This window comes from Sinohyriopsis cumingii, chromosome 15, assembly GCF_028554795.1.
Source record: "Sinohyriopsis cumingii isolate HCF-2022 chromosome 15, ASM2855479v2, whole genome shotgun sequence".
Lineage (NCBI taxonomy): Eukaryota > Metazoa > Mollusca > Bivalvia > Unionida > Unionidae > Sinohyriopsis > Sinohyriopsis cumingii.
Window position 1 is genome coordinate 109,040,990 of NC_142975.1, and position 17,061 is coordinate 109,058,050.

Genomic DNA, 17,061 nt, shown 5'->3' on the forward strand with positions numbered 1-17,061 from the left:
CCGACTACCATAATTCTACTGAATGGTTCCTCAAATGCAGGAATAGACTGCAGATGAGCCTTAGGTATCTTCTGATTGGGTTTTCCTACCATTTGACAAGTATGACAAGATCGGCAGTATTTAGAAAAATCACTTTTAATTTTTGGCCAATGGAAATGATTCAAGATCTAAATATTCTTTATAAGTCTCCCATTTTTATATGAAATAACAAACAGATACTTATGTGGCTTCAGTTTCATTAATGGCCCTTTCAAACAAACAGGAGATCTCATGATCTTTTTCCTTTTCAACAACAAGTGATTTTCATTTGTCACCCTGATTAGAATAAAGAGAATTAGTAGTTAAAAGAGGATCACTGTGATCAATACCCTTTGATTGATCCAAAGAAGGAGTGAAAGTGACCTCATCAAAAGTCTAACCAATACATGTGGCAGCTAAAGGAATACTTTCCTGATTCTCAAGAGCTTTCTTTGCCATAGCTCAGGTAACTGCACAAGCTGAGTATAAATCAGGGAATTCTTTTTCAATAGGATCATCTTTCTGATCCAAACAAGGCTTGTCAGTTACAAGTGGATTAACCACAACCTTATCTCCAGCTATGTCATTGCCTAATAATAAATGAATGCCCTCAATGTGTAAGGAAGACACTGCTGACTGTTACTGGTCCTGAGACTAAGTCTGATGACAAATTTACACAATGGAGAGGAACATTAACAAAGCTACATTCTACTCATTGAAAAAAAACACTCATTAGATGACTTCTCAGAAAAAGGAAACTTACCTGATAATAAAAGACTCTAAGAAGCTCCTGTGTCCCTTAAAATTTTAATAGGGATGGGATTGGCTGAATCACTTATGAGTGATATAGAACCCTCAGACTAGGGTTTATTAAACCCAACAAATGTATTGCTTTCAGTGCAGGACTGTGACATTGACCTCTTAGAAAAAAGAACAATTGGAATAGGTCTGTCTTGATTCTGATGCTATTTTTCAATTTATAGCAATTAGAAATAATGTGTCATTTCTTACAGTAGGTACATATAAGAAGAGATAAGGATTTCTGATCATTCTTGACAGAAACTTGATTACTAAAAGTTGTGCCAGATTGAAATTTGGAAGGGATTGTATTAGGCTGAAATACTGTTCTATCAGAAGAGTGCTGAGTGGAAGACTTACCTACAAAAGTACGAGCAGAATTTTCCAAAGTTTTGATCTTATGCTCATCCAGATGAGTCACTATGGGCACATTTCTTGAACTCTTCAAGTAATACAGGTTGTCTTAGATTTTCGTAATCTTGATCAACTTTCTAGGCTAAGCACCACCTATCAAATAACTGCACTTTTTCTCCTGTAAATTCGACACGAGTTTGTCCAGCTTCTTTTTTAAAGTTCCTGAATTTTTGCCGATAGGCCTTAGGGACTTACTCATAACCCTTTAAGATGTATACCTTAGCCAGATCATATTCAGCACTTTTCTGTACTGGCAGGGATGCATAGATATCTCCAGCTTTGCCACAATGTGTACACTGTAATAATTGAGTCCAATGCTCCCTTGGCCATTTCAAATTTTCAGCGATTTCTTTTCAAAAGAAGGAAAATATTTATCTAACTCTTTTTCTCCAAAAGGGAGCACTAACCTAATATTCTTAGTAACATCAAAACTTGAATTCACTTGTCAGCTTTAATTCTCTTAATCTGAACTGATATTCCCTTTCTTCTTTCTCTCTTTGCATTTGCATCTGTCTCTCTCTGTCCTCTTTCTTCAGTTCCAACTGCATTTGTTTCTCTTCTTTCTATCTCTCTCTCCTCTTTCTCCGATTGCAACTGCATTTGTCTTTTCTGTAACTGTATTCTCTCTCCTCTATTTGAAGTTCAAGCTTTCTTAACTCTAATTCCATCTTGCATTTTAATTTTAATTCTTTTACTTTTATGTCAGAGTCTGATACAACTTAATGATTAAAACTAAAGCACTTTATCCAAAACATTCATTTCCACCAAATATTGGGCCAAAATATTCTTTATTTCTTGCTTCATTAAAAAAGCTTTTGCATCAGAAAAATTATATATTTTGGCAAGTAGAAGTAATTCATCTTTTTTCAAGAAATCTAACTGTTCCTGGGTAGGAGTTGAAGAAAAATCTCCACTTTTGATGACATTGAAAAAAGCTTGTTGATTTCACTAAAGATTTTTAAAATGTGAAATGATACTTGGGATTTAAAATTCTGAAATCAAAGAGACTTTGCCTTATTACCCTGAAGCAGAAAATTCAAAATTCTTCTCTCTAAAGTCTTGTTCAAGAAGACTTGAGACATCAGAAACTGTTCAAGAAGACTTGAGACATCAGGAACAGTGGCTGGTTACAAGATGTGATTGTCTATATTATTGTCTGACTGGCTACAAGATGTGCATGTTTAGCTTGTATAACTGGCTTGTATATCTTGTGTGACTTAAGCTTGTGTATCTTTTGTGATTGGCTTGTGTATCTTGTATGACTGGTTGGTGTATCTTGTATGACTGGCTGGTGTATCTTGTATAACTGGTTTGTGTATCTTGTATGACATTTGTGTATCTTGTATGACTGGCTTGTGTATCTTGTATGACTGGTTTGTGTATCTTGAGTGACTAGCTTGTGACTAGCTTGTGTATTTTGTGTGACATTTGTGTATTTTGTATGGCTCACTTGTGTATCTTGTATGACTGATTGGTGTATCTTGTATGACTGGTTGGTGTATCTTGTGTGACTAGCATGTGTATCTTGTGTGATATTTGTGTATTTTGTATGACTGGCTTGTGTATCTTGTATGACTGGTTTGTGTATCTTGTGTGACTCGCTTGTGCATCTTGTGTGACTGGTATGTGTATCTTGTATGATTGGTTTGTTTATCTTGTATGACTGGTTTGTGTATTTTGTATAACTAGCCTGTGTACTCTGAACATGAGGTAAAATTAACAACTTCCTACAAGATTTCTACTGCAAGCTGGCCTTTAGCTATAGTTCCACTACAACAGATATAACCAATAATCAAAATGACTTGTACATTTATATACGAAACCACCAGAAACAAAAAAAAAAAAAAGAAAAAGAAATTGACCCTCCAACTAAATGGGGTAATATAATGATGGTTGTAAAATATGACAGACACCTTTTAATGACATTTAATGATCACTGGGAAGAAACTGACTGGGGGTCAGATGTGGTGAGAATACATGAAACCAGATGTGTTCTAAATTTTTGAAGTTTCTTGATTTAACTGATAGGATAAACTCCCTTTTCTGAGGTACATCCAACTTAAAGGTGTACCCAGTTCATGCTCACACAGGAGGCAGAGAACATTTGGCAGCAGTTGGCAAAGTCTGTTGTTTAACAATACATACTTTATTCATTAGATCTTGTACATGTAAAAAGCCCTGCCGATGTGCCATCAGTTGTGGATGGAGATACATAACATATGTAATCAATGTCATTAGATGAAATGCTAACAGAAAGCATCCAAATTGTTTGGCTGGCTGCTCAACCACAATATCAGTCTCCTCTTCGTTTTAGATTCAATCAAGATGCCAAAGAAAAAAAAAGAACAGAAGAGGAAAGAGGCAGCTAAACAAAGACAGCAGGAAAAGCTCCAGTCTAAATCAGATGAACAGACAACAGATGATGTTGAAACTGGTGCAGCTGTCGATACAACTGAGGAAACCGAAGTCACTTGGGATACTGGATATGAGGCACAACAAGCTAATGAAACAACAAGTGGGGCTGAAGGTAATAAATAAGTTCCAAAGTTGTTTATTTTATCTAAGCTGGGATAGCAGAAGTGGGTATATTTGTTTGACTGGGACTGGGAGTCCAAGTCAGCAACTTGTACATCCATGTCCCCACTGCAACAGACTCTTCTGGGCCCGGATCAGACTGATCAGACATCTCTGGACCCACCCCTAGTGAATCGATGACATTAAATGGTCCTCATCGACACTGATGGACGAACATCATCATATTGGTTTGATGCTGTCCATCAGTATATCTATCCCGAATCTAGTTTAGCATGCTAGCACAAAAACATCTGAATAAAGAGCCATCAGTATCTGCATTGTAATGTATATTTAATCTGTATTGTGTAATTAACTTTTGTCCATGATTATAGGTTATAAACTTAACGTTTACAATTATTTGAGTTCAAGACCAGTCTTGTTTACAATTAGATTTTTTATATCTGTTGGATTGCTTCACATCATAAGTCAGGCGAAAATGTATATAAATAGGGATTTGATAAACAAATAACTTGTGCCCTTTTGGATAAGTATGGGCTAATATTTGTGATCAGAATGTACAGTTGTGTCAGATGTAATTTTCAAAAGGACTTGTTTTTAAAAAATATTAATTAGAATTATTAAAGTGTACACGGCTATTTGGATTAACTTTAGATTTGTGTGAACTCATGGAAAGATATATTTGTATCAGTATGTTCTAACAAGTCATTCAAGACCATTGGAATTCATTTGGAACATTATATAGTTCTGAACTTATTGCCTGGGTCAAAAAGCCCAGTATCAGTGTTGCCATGATTTAAGAAAATTAAATTGTGACCAGATTTTGCAGGTATTGTTTCTTTTGGTTTTTGGGTAGATTGCTCAAAGGTCCAGAATATTGTGGTACAGAGAAAAATAGATTTGGCTGAGTAACTGTTCTGCTAGAATTTCCTCCATGCCCAAACATTGTGGATGGCTTGCAGTTAAATTCAAGACATTCCAAGTCATTGGGACCCATATGTCAATGATCTATGGAGTGTACCATGCCTTGCTAATTTCTACACAAAGAACTGGCTAAGGATATACTTTTCAGCCATCCAATGGGACCAATAACCCAAATTTTTAATCATTCATCTTCATATCAAATTTGTTATGGATCATTGGTCTAGTATCCCATCTTCTGCAAAATGAACAGTTGTAAGATGACTGTCAGTTTTCCTTTGCAAATATTGCTTGTCATTGCATTGCTGTCACTTGAGCATGTAACTCACATCACTGGACAGACAAATGAGATATTTAACTGATGATTTCTTTTATTTATTTGATAATAATTAACATAAATCTATTACAATTACATTATGAATAAAAGCAGCATCAGGTTAAGATGCATCTAAAATGTGTCCATTTATCATGTACTGGTAACCTACCAAGAAACAACTTCAAACATCACATTATGAATTTACAAATATTCTCATTTGAAACATTTTCTTAATATTTTTAAAGACCATTTCCAGTTTGCACTAAACAAAAAAAGATACATTATTTCACGTTCATTAAATTGGTATTAAAACTTTATTAGGGTAGAAATATATCTTCTGTCACAAGGACAGATGAATATAATTTTATTTCTCTTTTTAAAAGTCATAAAATATTTGGGAGCCAGCAGTTGACAGATTTGGTGTTGGAAGAAGCTACAGAACAGCTGTCAATAATATTTTGTATTCAACTTCTTCATTGTCCCTTTAGTTGCTAACTTTCTTTACAAATGTGTAATACAAGGGTATTTCTGATGTAATCTAAAAATAGAAATATTTATGCACAATGTATTGTTTAGAATATTGGGTTTGTAATTTATTAGTACATGTACTTTAAAATATTGATAATATCCTAGATATATATTTTGTTGCATTATTTTTGTTTGCAACATATGATATTGATTCTTTATGCATCTCTTGGGTTTTCTGTATGCTCAGTGGCATGCCAACTTGATTAGGGTGACTTCTGAGTGAAGGACTTTTATGTCAATGGAACGTTTTTGGTACTTAGTGTTTATCTGATGCTGCTGTCACTATAAAGTCTCTTAATTTTTTATTTCATTTTCTGGAAATTTTGTATTGCTTCGATGAGTTTGATAGATGCAGTAGCAGCATATAATACTAATTTGCAAATGGATTGACTAAGTGATTGTGAGGTGCAAAATTTAATGGTCACATGATCTGACATTGAATCCTGTGGTCCAAACTACGCTGCAACAATATAATGTACCTGCCCAACTGCAGCCCATAGACTGGCTTTGCTTGTCATGAATATTCCCAAACTAACTAGCAAAATAGTGACCATTTGAAAGCAAAAATTGATCCAGTTTGAAAACGAGGTTGCAAAGGTCAGTCTTTATGTATCTTCCCCAGAACTTGTTATAGGCATATGTATCAGTTGTAATCAATCTTCAGACCGTAATCAAGAAAAGTAACTGTCATTACCGAATAATAATAATAATAATAATAATAATAACAGTAATGTTAATAATAATAGTAGGAACAACATTGACATTCACAAAATCCAGGGCAGGTAGAACCAGACTGATAATAAGAAAAAATTATAAGATTAAGAATGTTGGATTTATAAATAATTATTCATTTTTTTAAACCTGCGTTTTCCGGTGAAAACACATATATTGTCTCTCACACGTACCTGCACTCTGTAACAAATTTAAGACACAAGTGCCTGCACTAATTACGAGAGAAATACTATATCTGGGTATTCATAAAACTTGTGATATAGAATTTAGTTTGGTTTACTGGTACCTTGTTTATAATTAAATTTCTTGAGAACAACAAGTGTCATTTTCTCTGCCTATCTGAACATTGTAGGTGTGTCTACCTGACCACTCACATTTGCATGACTGTCTTGCATCATGGACTTGTACAAGCCCCTGATTACGCACATATACACACATACATGCTGCTTTACTCTAAGTTTGATACCTAAGGTGAATCAATGTTGAAATTCTTCTTTCAAACTTTTTCAAATCTTAAAGCATTTTAAATAAGAGATGCAAAAATTCTCTTATTTTGATATAGCTCTTATTAAATCAGTTGGGGAGATATGAATTTTATTTTAAATATCCATTGTAGAACCTTTATCTGGACTTGATTTATTCTGCATTAACATAGTTCACTTATACTTCACTGAATCACCGCTACTTGATTTGAACACAACAGTCCTTAACACAAATTGCTAATAATATCCCCTCTAATAAGTGAAATATTGGGATGCATGAATCATTATTTTTGTCACTTGAACTGTACTTCTAATTATACAGACTGACACTTCACTTAATTATGTATGCAAAGTATAAGTAACTTATAAGTGACCAATTAGTACATAGAAGTCAAGCGTATTTCATCTGTGGCTGATTTTCTTTTCCTTTTCAAATAAAAGGATATTAATATTTGATTTGATAATAAACATAGTATGCTTGATACACATTGGGGTCTTGTGATCTAGTTAGAATTGGTTTACACTGAAGAAGGGGCTGAAAATTCCCATTCAAGTTTGATTTCCAGGAGAAACAAAAATTTTAAAGATCGACCCATCTGCTATTCCAGCTGAAAAGTTAGATAGGCCCCCACACCAAAACTGCCTACCCTTCTGCACATGAGATTCTCACGTGAGATCTAACTCAGGTTAGTCTCATGTGCAATTTAACATGCAAATTAGGTAGAACTCACGTGAGCAAATAGATTCTAATAAGAAAATCACTTGTGCAGGAATTGTTAACAAGAGCAATATCTTGCTCACGTGAGCCACACCTTGCTCATGTGAGCCACACCTCGCTCACATGAGCGAGGTGTGGCTCATGTGAGCAAGATGTTGCTCACGTGAGCCACACCTCGCTCATGTGAGGAAGACCTGCTCACGTGAGCAACATCTTGCTCACGTGAGCGGCCTCTTGCTAACATGAGCAAAAACAACAAAATACAATTATAGTATTTACTTTTTATTGAATACATACATCTTTTACAAGAATTAAACAGAGTAAGATCAATATTCAAATCAAGTAATCATAATCATATAATTTTAGTTCGATTAGTGATCTTCTATTAAGGTAAGACAACTAGAGTATGTATGTATGTATGGATGGATGGATGGATGGATGGATGTATGTATGTATGTACCTGTTATATTAATACATCACATTTATTCTAAAAACTTTAAGGTCATAATGAAAGATACTGCTGGAAATTTGCTTCACATGAAGACCATTCTTCACTGTTCCAGAAAATTCAAAGCAAACAAAACGTGTAATTGACATTCCTGCTTCTGAATTTCATTATTTGCCAGTCTGCAACAATATTTTCACATGGAGATTGTTCTCTTTGAATCAATGCACTTCCTGTTGACCATTGAATTTAAGTTAGCAGGCTCAGTTTTGAACTGTTGAAAAATGGAACCTGAAATGGAAATGAAAACGTTGGTAGAAATTTTTTTTCTGATCACAGCATTTGAGACATTCTGTAAGGTGGATTTTTGAAGATTTATTTTACAAGGTAAAGGCAAAATACATAATTGTAGTTTGGATTAGATGGCACTTTATCACACTGTGGAAATAGGAGCAAACTGTTTTCCCAAGGACACACTTACGCAGCCAATCCAGTCTGAAAATTCATCCTTTGGACTATGTGTCAAACTGCTCTACCAATAGAATTACCATAGTTCAGTAGCAAACATATAAACTGCACTGTTGATGAGATACCTGCAAGTCACGTTGCATATTCCAAATTTGACTACTTCTGGATAAAGATGCCAATGTGTACCCGGGTATTCTCCCATTGATAATAACCTGGGTAATAAAACGAACAATTGGGTACCCGTTAAAAAAAAAAGTGTTCACAGGGGCTCATATGGTTGCTTACAATTTACTTGTCATACGTGGTCTGTATAATAATACAATCCTTTCTCAAGTGACCTATTTAAGAATCAATGCTAATATTTCAAGCCTGACCATCCTAATGTCATGACTGTCCATGGTTCATGTGCCAATTTTCTCATGACTTAAAACACTCTTGTTTTCAGATCCTGGTGACATTATCTGGGTCAAATAAAATTAAGCACAATATGAATGTCTGGTTTAACTTGGCTACTGTAACATGCACTTCTTATACCACCATGTTAGGACAAAAAAATGAATGAAATGGACAACTAAACAGACTGAAATATAAAGATCAAGAAAAGTTTGCTACTTAATAACAGTTTTGAAAAAATCAAATAAAAATTAATGTATTGGTAACTTCTGCATGAATTTTACATTAAACAGTTCCAAGAAAACAGGTTCTTGAATGTGAAACCATTTGCCCTAGATTCATTCTATTATGATACTACACACATAGCAGTCCAGCTTAAATAGAAAATAAATGGCACCAGATATCATTTTTAAAAAAAGAAGAAAAAACAACAATAAAAATAACCCAGGATGTATCAATGCAACTGATGGATGTTATGTAACTGAAAAATGTTAGAGAAAAGATATTTTGTTAAACTTAAAAACATGTTGCACTGGACCGTCGTTATGGGATGAACCATGGCAGGTTGAGGATAATACAACAATGAACATTTATGGACTTTATGGCGATTCGCGAAAGTTACTGTAGACATGTACACTAGTCGAAATGACTTATGCACCAATAATTTATCAATTTCTTTTGTGTCTATTCTCATCCATACTACTAATCCACACAAGTTCAGCTGATTTGTGACAAAAAGTATAACTGCATATACAATATTTTTCATAGTTTTCTGTAATAATGGCATGTAATTTATACTCGTTGTGCTCAGATAATGATTTTTGCCCACTTATTTTAGTAATAATTATGCTTACAGCTCTTTTTGGGGATGGAACATGTGAACCTACAACGAAGCAGTTCAGCTTCACATTTAATACAATTTCCCTTTTGATTGTATACTCTGGTAACCAATCGTTAGGAATGATGGGTACACATTAGAAATTTCAAACAAATTGACATCTCTACTTCTGGAACAGTCCTCTGGAAGATTTCTCCAAAACTTTTAGGATACATTTTTCCAAAATATGTACATTTGCAATATATAAAGAAATTCAAAATCTGGTTTCCAATTTTTATATTATAAAAAAAAATGTATTGGGGGTCAAATTTGAGAGTCTGAAATGCGTATGTTATCATGTGTATTACATCAAAAGATTTGAAGCGTCTTATACATACCCTTTACTGGAGTCGGAATTTCCTCTAGCATGGCAATGGGGTTTTGTCTGACATCTTCCTGTTGCTGTCAATGTTTTGCACTTCTTTCAAATGATTGCTTGTTGTGTTGATTAAATTTTGTGACCTTCATGAAGTTTAATCTGTAAAAAGATAAAAATTAGTATAACTGATCTTTTTTTTAATCTATGCAGAACAGAAAGAATGCACGGAAATGAGAAAACGATTTGGTTGGCAAACGAGTCCTAGTGTATATAAGCATTAAGAAAAGCTGTAATCCTTATCCAATTAAATCTCTATTTTAAATTTACCAATCAAAATATTTGACAGACAGGGCAAATGTCTTTTAGGAATAAAATCATGAATTAAGCTACTGCATTTGGTTCTCAATCGTGTATGCTTATCTTGATCCACCCAATCAGCAATAAAATAATACGAAGAATATTTATGTTTGTACAAATTGTTTCAATCGGTAACGCAAGTGCTCCTCACTGAGGCGCCCGCATTATTATTGGGGGTGGGGGTAAGAGCCAGACATGGTTGCACAGTTAAATTGTGGATGGCTTAAATATTCGATGATAGTGTGGTGTAGATATCATTTTTAGAAACAGGAGGTTGAATTATTATCTTTAAGTAAAATCTGAAACAAACCCTTGGCTCAATTTGAAACGACCATGTGAATGTATGCTTATACTTATGATGTCGATGATTCAGGCTATCCACTTTGATCATTCTATATGCGAAAATTGTAAAAAGAAATGAGTAAAAGTAACTTACTTCTTTCTCGGCAAAGAACCAGTCTTTCATAATCCTTGAATCTTCCCTAAACAGCACGTCGACGTCTTCTGTTTCGTACTGGCCATTAACATCAGTACCGACGTGGACATCTTTAGATGTTGGTGTTGGTTTCTATATTTTAATAGTGTCCACACTCTTGCTGTCAGAATGTTTTAAGAGCAAACATGTTGCAGGAGAATATTAAATAACTTTCTTCATAAACAGCGTGGCCCTTGCTAAGAGAACATGGCTCGCGCGTAAATTTCTGTCTGTTCGGTTTAAAAGTGCTATTCTACATGTACACTGTAGGTCAACATCCAGCATCTGTTGAGTTCATCTGAGGCGCCATAAAGGGCAAATTATTAGTAAACATGTTGTTGTACGCATAGGGGCTTGTATCATTGATTACAATATAAAAGTCAGTCAAACATATTGTATAAAAATAATACTTTTATTATTTTATACTGCTGTATGACTGACATTTAAATTGTAAGCAACGATGCGAGCCCTTCTGGTTTTACACTCCTTTGTACATATGTACTCGGGTATTTCTTAATATTATATTTTATATATCAAATAAATGCTATTTTATTATATGATGTTTCATAAAAACTGAGCTATAAGTGAATTCATATCATTAATAAGTTAATTAATATAGACCTAGTTAATTTTGATGTTTTTACAGTAGCTTGTGCCGAGCCATGCCCCATAGGACACTCTAATGGTTCTAACAAGCCGATTCTTCCACCGTGTACTCTGATAACCTGGGTCACAGAAAAGTTAACGGAAACGTCAGTGATTTTTTTTTTTTTGATTATTTCAATAGGGAACTTCTTTTATAAACTTTGAAATGACACGATCAGAACATTTAAAAGGCTGCAAATAAGCAAAATTTTCCATTGCCAAGAATATACACGTGTAAAACAGTGCGAAACAGCTATACAACCAAACACGACTGGATTAGTCAGTTTCTTACGGATTTATTAAATTTTATGTACAGTACATGTTTTTTTTTTTTTTTTTTTTTTTTTTTTTTTTTTACTGATAATGTACACATGCATAGGAAACGGGGTTGGGGTGAAACCTCAATAATAATTTGTCTAATACGTAACCTGTTCGACTGTTCAGTCGGCGTTTGAATTTTAGCGGACACTAGACAAAATGTTTAATGTTACCCCGCATATTTGTTTGATGCCAGACATTCAACGTCGGTGGACAATGTTTTATTAAACACGTTAATATTATTTATCCTTTATGGTTTCTGCGTGGATTAAACATAAGCCGTTTTATAGAATATGGGGAGGGGGGTGTCAAGCGTAAGTACGCAAGGGGGGGGGGGGGAGAGTAAAAAGTATGCAGGCGTACGGGGGGGGGGGGGTCAAGCTTTGCCAGATTTTTGCATACGTGCTAAATGGATGACCCCTAAGCCGAATTCCACAATTCAGTAAGTATAAGATTGTATTGACTTTTTTGCGAACGTTAGGCATGGAAGAAAACGACGTAGTTTATGTAATTCTCCAAATTTTCTGGAAAATGACTTCAGAGTTTATTAGGCCAAAAGGACTGTGCATCAGTGTTTATTTTTTTCCAGATATGTGGCTATGTATTGTATTTGTTTTACAATTTTATAGTGGGGTTTTAGAAGTTTGTGAATAAAGGAGTTGCATCATATGTTTATGATTCATTTTAGGGCAAAAGTTTTATTTCCTTTTTATATTTGTAAACTGTGTATTTTGGGGAGAGAAACATTTCACCTTTTTACGGATTACTTTATTAAACATCAACCACAAATAGTATGCAAGTTATTAACTCTATTCTTTGACAGCTGTTAAAGTTTAATGGGTGGTCTGGTTATACGAGACATTAATTCTGAATTATTTCGTTTTATGAACAGTGAAATGAACCTTAATATGTTCAAATAAAGTAGCCTGTTGGGTCAAAATAAGATTAAAACTCACTGTGAGAAAATAAGTTGAAGACGTTTTAAAATGTAAAAAATCCAATAAAGCAACAGCAAGTGCAAAATAGAAATGATGTCTGTGTGACAATAATGGAGAAACTTTACATTCAATATTTACACAAAATATTTAAGTCCAAATTGCTCATGTGATAACCCACATGAGAAAATCCAACTTTGAATAAATTTGAAATAAGTGTTTAATCAGAATCAAAGTCCAAATTTCTCACGTGATAACTCACGTGAGAAATTAGAACTCTGCCTTATTTTCAAACATGGTTGTATGTAATGGAAAAGAATGTTTTCTAAGTTCTACTTTCTCATGTGAAAAGTTAGATTCTCACGTGAGCAAAATCTGCTCACGTGAGAATCAGGTTAGTTTTTCCTTGGCTCACAAGATCTAACAAACTGCACACATGAGCCTGCAAAATCTACCCTATTTGCATACGTTTCTAACAAGGTTCTCATGTGCAGCTTATGAGCAGCTCATGTGAACTGGTGAGATTTTTCTGTACGGGCCCAGCCTTGATCACAGTATAATGATCACATGATGATGAACCATGTAGATGTATATGTAAGTGGTCAGTGAAAGAGCAAACTTTGATCTGAAACTGGACTCAGAGTTGGGAAATATTTTATGAAAGCTGAATCTGGTCAGGTAATGTAATCATTTCCAGATAGGCTATACCGAGTTCACATAGGACACATGTTAGTAAGAGTGAATGCAATATGATTGGTCTTTTCCGAAGATCTTAAGAACATAATTCGAAGTTTACTGTAGAAGATAATAAATTATTTTGATCGAATTAAGATGTACATTTGTTTTTTTAAAAATATTCTCTTGAAGTCTAGTCTGTTTATCAACTTCAGTTTTGAATTTTAATGTTATGGCAGAAAAGCTTTATGTGCCTAATTTCTGATGTGATTCACAATGTACTATCGAATGTATAGTGTCCTTTTCCATTTCATAGTACAAGTACTAAGTATGGGACTAGTACTTTGATTTCAGGACTCAAGAGTAGAGTAATAGAGTACAGTATATTCAGCTCCAGTATACTCTACCTCATGTAACCGAGTATAGTATACTCTGCCTATCTAAAGCTGACATACAATTAAAGCTGTACTGATTAATCGGCCATACTCATAATCAGGCCAATTATTAGAACAATAGGTATAATTGGCATCAGCAGAAATAATCGTTGCCGATGTAAACAAAAGCTGACATACAATTATTGTTAGTTTATCGTATACATGTACATTAATGCAACAACAAATTCTTGGAACAAGGAACTTGAGAACATAGACATAACAATTAAGATGATGTGCTTGGACAGTTTGGCAAATTCAGGAAAACTTTGCAATCAAGGTGGATCTAAATAAATGAATTAAGGTAAAAAGCAAGATTTTATCTTGCATGGTATAAATGAAAAATTTAAGTAATGATCATACACCATCCTGGTGGAATGTACACTATAGCATTTGAAAATTGTCAACTGAACATGTTCATAAAGTGTATAATTGTTATTTCTTTAATTCTTTGAAGGACATCAGCTTCATATAAAAGACGGAATTAGTCCAGGCACCATGGAATTGCAAGCATCCCTACAGGCACTAAAAAATTACCACCAAGATCCAGAACACAAGAATTGGCAGAAGGCAGGATTATGCTTTTATACACTTAAGGAGGTACTTGAGTCTTGTGTTGAGGATGTCAGTAAGGCCATCCACAGGGAACTGATATCTCTCTCTAAATCTTGTAAGTGCTTGCATAATGCAAGGCTATGCATAACTTGTGAGGAAAGGTGGAAAGCAAAAATTCAAGGTTTTGTTGCTGAAAGATATGTCATTGACTGGAAGAACAAAGATATAGTCCGGCAGCCAAAACAACATTGGTCAGTGGCAAAGTGTTTTGTAGAATATGATCAAAAGGATAAAGATTCAGCCTCTGATTGTGATATTAGTCCCCTATTAACTTTCATTGTTAATTGTATGAGATTTAAAGAAGCAGAATTTGGACATATTCAGGAGGGTGCTGGAAAGGTAACATATTTTTACCCTCTCTTATTTGCTCACTCTGTCACTATCTATCTATCAAACTATATATATATATATATATATATATATATATATATATATATTATGCTAAGCAGTGAATTACTCGATTTTCTAATTAACATAATATTGATATTTCAATAAAAATATTTTTTCACTACAGGAACTACTTTTCTGGGTCAGAACATACTTACCTCCCATTGATTTTCTGTCAGTGAACTACTTTTAACTTATGTACATGTCATTGTCTGTTATCCTTGAAACTTGTAGTTTGTTAGTCTGGAAATATCAGTTAATTTTTATCACTCTGATGTGGAACTAATTTTGTGCGCAGGTACACATAGCACAGCAGAACATGTATGGTAAACAGCTGACATTACCGTAAGAAATCTGCTGCTAATTTACTGTGTCACAAACTTTAGGTAGCCAACTTATGTGAGCATAAAATAAAAAGAATATTTGCTTGAAACGAGTGAATAACGGATACATTTCATCTCGTGGGTGAAAAACTCTAGTATTTTCATCCACTCAATGAAATATATCCATTATTCACTCATTTCAAGCAAATATCCTCTATATATTCTTTCTTTATAAGGTTATAATTTGTTGTTTTATATAGGTAAAATGGAACACTGGGAAAAAATTGTATTACATTATAAATAAACTTTGTTATTCAGCTTGCGTATGCTTGATAAATGTTCAGAAACTACAGTAAAATTAATACTCTGACAGACTTATTTGAGATCCCTTTTTACTAGAGACAAAATGCTGATAATGTCAATGCTTTGTGTGGTTTATATATACTTTTATGTATTTCCATAAAGTACAGCTGGGTCACTCATCATGAAACATCATCCGGGTCATGCATTTTATTGTTACCAATAAGTGTTATGCTTGTAATATAATTGTTTATTTTTATGGTATGACTGCAATATAATTGTCTGTTGTAATGTTATGATTGTAATATAATTGTCTGTTGTAATGGTATGACTGTAATATAATTGTCTGTTGTAATGGTATGACTGTAATATAAATGTCTGTTGTAATGTTATGACTGTAATATAAATGTCTGTTGTAATGGTATGACTGTAATATAATTGTCTGTTGTAATGGTATGACTGTAATATAATTGTCTGTTGTAATGGTATGAATGTAATATAATTGTCTGTTGTAATGGTATGACTGTAATATAAATGTCTGTTGTAATGGTATGACTGTAATATAATTGTCTGTTGTAATGGTATGACTGTAATATAATTGTCTGTTGTAATGGTATGACTGTAATATAATTGTCTGTTGTAATGGTATGACTGTAATATAAATGTCTGTTGTAATGGTATGACTATAGTATAATTGTCTGTTGTTATGTTATGACTGTAATATAAATGTCTGTTGTAATGTTATGACTGTAATATAAATGTCTGTTGTAATGTTATGACTGTAATATAAATGTCTGATGTAATGTTATCACTGTAATATAATTGTCTGTTGTTAACATTTCCAAGGTTCTGAATAGTAATTTTGATTATAAAACATACATCTAAATATCATTACAGGTTCGCAAAGACAGGAATCAGTACATCCATGGAGGTGAACCGAAAATATCAAATACAAAATTACAGGATTACAAAAGGAACATGGTCAACTTGCTCAAAAATCAGAAACTTAAAGCAACGGGGAAGGCGGATGAGGCCCAGAAGTTCATTGAGAAGGTTTTTGAAGATTTTTTCTTTTTTGGCATCATATTTATTTTCAGATATCTCCCATAGATTGAAACGTTTAAATTTTATTTTAATGAGAAGTTTTAATAAGCAATATAGTTGTGTATGTTTTGAACCAATTGATTAAAAAATGAAAATTTTAAAGTTATCAAGGCATACACAAAACGGTTTCATTTGGAGTATTTTGTCTAAAGATGTTAGTGCATTTCACCTGATTGGGCACAGTTTAGGTTTTTATTAAGCAGCATTCTGTTCATACAAAATATCATTCTGTTCATATAAAAGATGCATTCTGTTCATACAAAAGATGCATTATATTCATAAAAAAGTTGCATTCTGTTAATACAATAGATGCATTTAACAAAAGATGCATTCTGTTCATACAAGAGATGCATTCTGTTCATACAAGAGATGCATTCTGGACACATTCAAGATTTTCTGTTCTATGCATATTTGAAATAATTATGCTCATCAAGGTGCTGATCTGACATCAAGTATGGCAACCATGGTGTCTGTCTTCAAAATATTGTTATTACCGTTCCTTCAAGAAGGATGGGTTTTACAAAATGATTGTTAG

General features: G+C 33.7%; 1 protein-coding gene and 1 long non-coding RNA gene across 4 annotated transcripts in view; one reads left to right on the forward strand and one right to left on the reverse strand.

Annotated features, from left to right (window-relative positions):
- Positions 1-17,061, forward strand: part of LOC149782457 (uncharacterized) — a 177,500-nt gene that overhangs the window by 98,621 nt on the left and 61,818 nt on the right. For 2 of the 3 annotated variants that reach the window (XM_089933876.1, XM_089933877.1), the window contains 3 exons: positions 3,545-3,757; positions 14,255-14,751; positions 16,320-16,475. In XM_089933876.1, the coding sequence (XP_089790002.1) occupies positions 3,556-3,757; positions 14,255-14,751; positions 16,320-16,475 (855 nt within the window). In that variant the 5' untranslated portion in view covers positions 3,545-3,555. Of the gene's footprint in view, positions 1-2,609; positions 3,758-14,254; positions 14,752-16,319; positions 16,476-17,061 lie in introns of those variants that run through there. The other variant, XM_089933878.1, reaches the window with a different exon arrangement.
- LOC149782458 (uncharacterized) lies at positions 7,790-11,550 on the reverse strand. Its single transcript, XR_016414593.1, has 3 exons — positions 10,755-11,550; positions 9,981-10,120; positions 7,790-8,195 (listed from the first exon to the last, which is right to left on the reverse strand). It is a non-coding gene; the product is annotated as an uncharacterized LOC149782458 (long non-coding RNA).